At 51.8% G+C, this 6,749-nt stretch overlaps 1 protein-coding gene across 7 annotated transcripts; it reads left to right on the forward strand.

The window, feature by feature from the left end:
• Positions 1-986: 986 nt before the first annotated feature.
• On the forward strand, positions 987-6,442 carry LOC308567885 (zinc finger protein 621-like). Of its 7 annotated transcripts, none has more exons than XM_081159982.1 (5): positions 987-1,103; positions 1,880-1,964; positions 3,194-3,320; positions 3,856-3,963; positions 5,228-6,442. In XM_081159982.1, the coding sequence occupies exons 2-5, from the start codon at positions 1,941-1,943 to the stop codon at positions 6,298-6,300; spliced, it is 1,332 nt and encodes a 443-aa protein (XP_081016108.1). In that variant the 5' UTR covers positions 987-1,103; positions 1,880-1,940; the 3' UTR covers positions 6,301-6,442. The 7 variants fall into 7 exon arrangements, with proteins under 7 accessions (XP_081016108.1, XP_081016111.1, XP_081016112.1 ...); XM_081159985.1 differs by having other exon boundaries at positions 998-1,103; positions 3,859-3,963; XM_081159986.1 differs by having other exon boundaries at positions 1,043-1,148; positions 3,894-3,963.
• Positions 6,443-6,749: the final 307 nt, after the last annotated feature.

Consider the following 6,749-nt stretch of genomic DNA (forward strand, 5'->3'; position numbering starts at 1 on the left):
AGTGCTTAGCACAGTGACGAGCATAATAAATGTTAGTCATTAGAATGTCATTGATAAGTTTTAACTTGTGTATACACCAGTGAAACCATCACCACAAGATAATAAACAGAGCCCCAAACCCCCAAACTTTGCTTAGGCCCTTTGTATCCTACCCCCTGGCCTCCTGGCTCCCCACAGGCAACCACTGATGTGCTTTTTTTCCTGTTGAATTTCAGAGCGAGGTAGGGAGAGAGAGAGAGAGAGAGAGAGATAAAAATAAAAACAATGATGAGACTCATTAACCGGCTGCCTCCTGCACGCCCCTTGCTGGGGATCAACCCGAAACCCGGGCATATGCCCTGACGGGGAATCAAACCACGATCCCCTGGTTCATGGCCCGGCCAGTTTCAGGCTTTAATTTTGCTGACACATGGACGGATTCCTTGACAGCTGCAGAGACTGAGGTTTCCCACCTCTCCTGATTCACCTTGCCATGGCGCTGCCCCGGGGTCAGTGCTACCTGCATTCTGTCCCTCTGGCCAGGCTGTCCTGGGAAAGAGCAAGACTAAACCATTCAATATAGGGCATGCCCTGTATAGACAGGATGCCTGGCAACCTTAGTCACCACTATTTTGGTTGTTAAATGGATCTGCCCCAGAAGGTCCCCCCCCCCCCACGTCTTGGTCCTAGGAAGGAGGGGGCTCTAAAAAGGCAAATGGACACCATGGTTTGCCCAAGGGCCGCCCACCCTAGGATCCAGGCAGGACCCCTGGCGTGGGCACCTGAGAGATGACACGGCAGGAGCCATTCTCCCCACACCTGCACAGCCCAGGCGGCCCACGGAGTAACGGCGCCGACCGCTGATGGGGCCCCACCTGGGCCCAGGGGCTGAGGTCCGAGTGGAGCGGGGTTGTACCAGCGCAGGGACACCCGGGTCCTGAGTCGGTCCTACGCCCGCCGCCGGCAGAGGCCCCGCCCCCAGCCCCACCCCTTCCGCGGGGCCGACCAGTCACGCGGCGTCGGGCCGCTGGGACCACCGAGATGGGCGGCCTCCGGGCGGCCTAGAGGGGCGCCGGTCGCGCGCGCTCCCTTCCGCATCGGCTTTGAGCTGCCAGCTTTTCGGGGTGCGGAGAGGAAGAGTGTTGGTTCCAGCGAGTTCCACGTGCCAGGTCCGCCCGGTGCCCGCAGCACCCCCGCCCCTGAACTCGGTCCCGGCGGTGGCTCGTCCCTCCCTGCCCCGGAGCTCGGGCGTCCGGGCCTCGCCGAGGCTGCGCGGCCGCCGGGAGCCCTGGCCCAGCCCCCAGCCCCCCGCCCGCCGGAGCGTGACCCCGCTTCCTATGTGGCCCAGTAACCTCCCGCGCCCGCTTCTGCCGCCTCAGGGTTTGGGGTCCCCTGCTTCCCTGGGTGGAGGTCCCCGAGGGGTCGGGGTTGGCGTCACCCGCGGGACCACGGTTTCACTCCCCACCCGCCGCCAGCCGCTCCCGCCCCTCCTCACCATGGGCACCTTTGTTTTTGTTTTGTTTGTTTGTTGTTTTTTTTTTGGTTTAATGCCCACATAAGAGCTTTTTTAGATTCTTAGGTTTGTTCGGACCCAACACTAGTGGCAGGGCTCGTCTTGCTGTGTGCGGGCTCAGGGCGCGGGCCGAGCAGGGAGGCCGGGGCGTCAGCCGGGGGAGCCCCGGGAGTCTCCTCCCCGCGCTGGAAGTGGGGAGCCCGGGGCGTCAGCCGGGGCGTCGGGAGGGGCCCGGGAGTCTCCTCCCCGCGCTGGGAGTGGGGAGCCCGGGGCGTCAGGAGGGGCCGGGGTGCCTCCTCCCCGCGCTGGGAATGAGACTGGAAGGCCATAGGCCGCTGCGGGGACGCAGGACTGGGCTCATTGCACTCACGGCCCCTCTTCTCTTAGCTTCTAAGTTCTGGCTTTTCCAAACCCAGAAGACAGTGCGCGAAGCCAGGGGACATCAGCCATGCTCCAAACAACTTGGCCTCAGGTGAGCTGAGCTTCCTTTCCGTCTTTCTAAAATCGCATTAGCTTTCAGTGATCAGGAAGGGACCATGGCCTAAGTGGCCAGGCTCTGGTTTTCTCTTTGAGTCTGTTCCCAGGGTGATGGCTGTAAATACGCGTGGGGGAAATAGTTTTGTGCATGGAGTGTGATGACTTAGGATGTGTAGGTTTAAGTGTAAAAGGGGGACCCAAGCCAAGAAATTCTCCCTTACTGTGGAAATCTAGATCATGTTCTATAAAGACAAATTACCTGCCGAGAGCAGAGGAATTATTCATTGAAGAGATTGCCCAACAAATTGGAGACATATCCCAGAGAGATAAGCATTGTTCTAAATGCTAGGTGCATAGTATTGAATAATGCAGACAAGTTCCCTTTTCTCGTTAGCAGAATAGACAGTCTGCGAACAAATAAATTCACACCATAATTACATGTTGCTAAAGTACAGTGCTTCTCAAGAGTGTGGCCCACTGGCAGCCTGGGCATCACCTGGGAGCTCTTTAGAATTGCAGATTCTGGGGCCCCACCCTTGACTCAATCAGACTGGGAAGGAGGATACCCGGGGTCAGGAATCTGTTGTAAGAGCCTTCCAGGTGATTCTTATAAACTTCAAATTTGAGGCACCTCAAAAAAGCTACCTCTGAAGGTAGTGGTCAGGGGAGGCTGTGGCTTTTCTTCAACAGAGCTAGCTTTCTGATAAAGTAAGAAGGTATAAAAGAAATTTGCAAATTGCTGGGAAAATTTTTGAGGAGTGGCTCCTCTGCACACAGTGGAAGATGCTGGGGAAGACTGGGGAGAAGCTAGGTGCGGGAACAGATGGGGCTGTGCGTGTGTGCTTCAGATGGGCGGAGCAGGGTGAGTGGCAGCTGCCTGCAGTGGTTGGCGTATAGTAAATGAGGTGACCAGATTATGGAGTACATGAGGTAGGAGGTGCCAGAGGGACAGATCCATAGGGGGTGATGCAATTACCAGGCAGAGAGCCCCAGATGCCAGGCTGTGCGATTAGGATGACAGGGCCCCAGAGCTGAGCGGGTGGGAGTGCGTTGGGGTTCTATGTTTGGAAGTGGGAACACTGGCTGAGGGCGGGCCCCTGGCTGGGTGCTGGGTGCTCTTCTTGATAGAGCAGACCTTCCACAGGGCCCAGAGTTGGGGACCCCGCAGTTCAGGCTGCCTCCTTCTGCCCCTCTCTGAGCTTGAGCAGGAATCTGTCGTTTCAGGAGTCAGTGACCTTTGAGGACGTGGCCGTGTACTTCACTCAGAGCCAGTGGGCCAGCCTGGACCCTGTGCAGAGGGCCCTGTACAGGGAGGTGATGCTAGAGAACTATGCAAATGTGGCTGCGCTGGGTAAGGTGTCTCTCAGTGGCTCCTTGTGATAGTTTGACATCTTTCTCAGATATTTGGGGAATTCTAGTAGCCCTTGGGTTTAATGACTCCAGGGGGAGTTCTGCAGTCACTAGCCTCTGGGAATTCTGGATGGGGAAATCCCTGGTGTCTTTTGGTGTTAAAGCTGGACTTCTTTACATCTCAGGGAAGAGCGTAGCTCTGCGCCCTGAGGGGAAGGACTTCCTGGTGCCCTAGGTGACCCTTCATTCCTCCATCCGTCCATTATCCTCTGAGGAGGGATCTCTTTCTTCCTCAGGGGGTTTCCTTTCTTCTGAGTAAGGGCAAGGTTGAAATTTCTTCCTGTGGAGAATGGCTGTCTCCCTGTCATTCCCTTGGAGCAGTTTGGAGCCCTTCCTCAGACCCCTGGCTGGCTCACTTGGTCTCCTGAACAGTCCGTTTCTCTCCCCTCCCAACTAGCCCGTTAGGGGTGGGCCAAAAGAGATCCCAGGAAGAGCTCTGGATGTCTCCCTCAACTTGTCTGTTTTTCTTGTTGAAGTAGCATTTCCAGTCACCAAACCTGTTCTGATCTCCCAGCTGGAGCGAGGGGAGGCACCTTGGGGCACTGATCCCTGGGAAGCAGAGGTTTTGCGAGGCATCTGTCCAGGTGAGTGAGACAATACAGCAGTTTCTGGTTTTGACTTCCCGGTTTACTGGAAATGTTTCTTCTGCAGGAGAAAACAAAGCTCCCCGTTGTCCATAAGGCAGTACTCGGTATACTCTGACTTCTACTGAGTTCCAGCCCCGAGCCCAGAAAGTTCAGTCCTTGGGAGTGCTTGGCCACCCCCTGTCTGCACACACACGTGCTCTCCTGCAGAAAACTGTGACCCAGGAGCTCCTGAACCACTTCTTTTTCACTGGTGGAAATATTTAATTTTATGCCAATTTTTATGGCAGAGAAGTAGGGTTTCAGCCATATTTTAAGGAGAATTTGATTCTGTGGGTCAGACTGATTTATTTGTGTCACAGCTATGAATTTTAATTTGCCTTTTTTGTGCATTTTAAAGTTTCCTATGACATAATCTTTAGGTTTACATTGTATTTGTCTTATATGGGGTTGCATAGGAGAAGGCAAGGAATAGTCCTCTCACCACAGCACCCATCATGTACACACAGCCTCAGATTTCCCTGAGACTGCCTACCAGTCCTGGGAGGCTTTCATTACTTGGTTTTCTTTCCTTTTGAAAGGCAGCTCCAGGCCTCACTTCCCACACATACTGTGATTTTGTAAACAATGGTTCGCTTAGCAGTAATACCATTGTGGCCTGGAGCTCTCCAATTCAACTTCGGTTCCAGCTGACTTTCTGCAAGAATCTTTTATTCCAGAATATTATGTGGAGCATTCAAAAATGGAATTATTAGGCCACTATTTAGAATTTGGGGTGGTTTCCTGACCTACAGGGAGCATTGTGATCAGTTGTCTGCTCATGTGTGTTACCAGCCTACTCTGTCTCCCGCATCGTGCTAGAGCTGACGTCTGACCAGTCTCACTGGTCTTTTTCTTCTGCTGGGTCTCTGTCTCTTTAAAAAATGTTTCCATTTCTTCTGGTCCCTCTTCTCTGTTCTTTTCTCTCTTTCCCCCTCCTGCCTTCTTTCCCTCCCATTCTTGAAGTTCTCATTCTGCCCATTTCACCTGTCTTAGTTTTCCGCCCCCAGCCTTCCTTATAGGAGGCATTTCCTGGTCTGTTTCCAGTGTCATTACTTCTCCAATTATGTTACTATTTTTCTCTCTTGTCCTCCTTTGTGGATGTTTATAGCTATTTCATGGGTATATTTTAAAAAATCACATCCTAAAAGAGAGAATTAGGACCCCTGGATTCTGTTTTCTGTTCAGCTCAGTAATTGGGAATACTCATGATTTCTTTGATTAGGTGGTGAGTCGTGGATCAAGGGTGAAGAGCCAACTGTGAAACAGGAAGCTTCCGGAGAAACAGAGTGGCCCGGAGTGCTGGAAGGCGGACTCCTCAGAAATGTGTCTCAGCACCTTGATTTTAAAAGCAAGGCCAACGCCACGTGGTCGACTTTCAGTCTGAATCCAAATCTGATACTTCGAGGGGGAATGAAGTTCTATGAGTGCAAAGAATGTGGGAAAATCTTCAGGTACAACTCAAAGCTCATTCGGCATCAGATGAGCCACACTGGGGAAAAGCCCTTCAAATGTAAGGAATGTGGCAAAGCTTTCAAGTCCAGCTATGATTGTATTGTACATGAGAAGAATCATGTCGGAGAAGGGCCCTATGAATGTAAGGAGTGTGGCAAAGGTCTGAGTTCCAACACGGCCTTGACTCAGCATCAGAGGATCCACACTGGAGAAAAGCCCTACGAATGCAAAGAGTGCGGCAAGGCCTTCCGTAGGAGTGCAGCCTATCTTCAGCATCAGCGATTACACACTGGGGAGAAACTCTATAAGTGCAAGGAATGCTGGAAAGCCTTTGGTTGCAGGTCACTTTTCATTGTCCATCAAAGAATTCATACTGGGGAGAAGCCCTTCCAGTGTAAGGAGTGTGGCAAGGCGTTCACGCAGAAGATCGCCTCCATTCAGCATCAGAGAGTTCACACCGGAGAGAAGCCTTACGAATGTAAGGTGTGTGGGAAAGCCTTCAAATGGTATGGCAGTTTTGTTCAGCATCAGAAACTGCACCCTGTGGAGAAAAAGCCCATCCCAGTGAGTCCCCAGTGCCCCTCTTCAGCCTCATCACCGGGCCCTCTCCAGAGCCCGTGCTCAGCGCCTTCACTGACCTTTCCGCGCGCGGTGCTCCTTCCTGCCTCTGGGCCTTTGTTTATGCTGCTTCCCACACCCGGAACGCCTTCATCACCTGTCCCAATAGTGCGAGTCTTCCAGGGCTTCGCTCCCAGTGTCAAGCCTGCCCCAATTAGTCTCACCCCTCGGGAGCTTTATCTGGCCACTCCCGTGGCTCTCACACCCAGCAAATCTCCAACCTAATTTGAGTTTCATTTGTATTTTTTTCAGCTGTTTCAGCATACACTCCATTGTACTCTATATTTAAAGACTGTATTTATATAATATGTTCTCTTTTCTTCTGGAAATGAAATTAGTCTCCTGATTAAAAACAAAGTGATACTGACTTTTTAAAAGTCGATTTTGTATATACTGAGGTATATTTAACATATATACAATTCGCTGATTTTAAGTATACAAAGATTTTTAGTACTTTAAACATGACCATAAATCAGTTTAATAACATTTTCATCCAATAAGGTCCCTCCTGCCCAAGCAACCACTAATTTACTTTTTGTCTCTATAAATGTTATTTTTATGAACAGTTCCTGTTTTTAAGAAAGCATTTTTGTGCTTTCTAGCACACATGATGTCCATGCTTAGCTGGTACTTCCCAGCTCTGGTTCTGGAATCAGCCATTTTTCCAGGGAGCC

The sequence above is a fragment of the Miniopterus schreibersii genome (genome assembly GCF_964146895.1).
Source record: "Miniopterus schreibersii genome assembly, chromosome: 15".
NCBI lineage: Eukaryota > Metazoa > Chordata > Mammalia > Chiroptera > Miniopteridae > Miniopterus > Miniopterus schreibersii.

Bases quoted from the DNA above. Each gene is read 5' to 3' on its own strand.
- LOC308567885 (XM_081159982.1), top strand. From the start codon at position 1,941: ATGCTCCAAACAACTTGGCCTCAG. The intron at 1,965-3,193 runs GTGAGCTGAGCT...CTGTCGTTTCAG, and splicing joins TCCAAACAACTTGGCCTCAG to GAGTCAGTGACCTTTGAGGA. The intron at 3,964-5,227 runs GTGAGTGAGACA...TTCTTTGATTAG, and splicing joins TTTGCGAGGCATCTGTCCAG to GTGGTGAGTCGTGGATCAAG.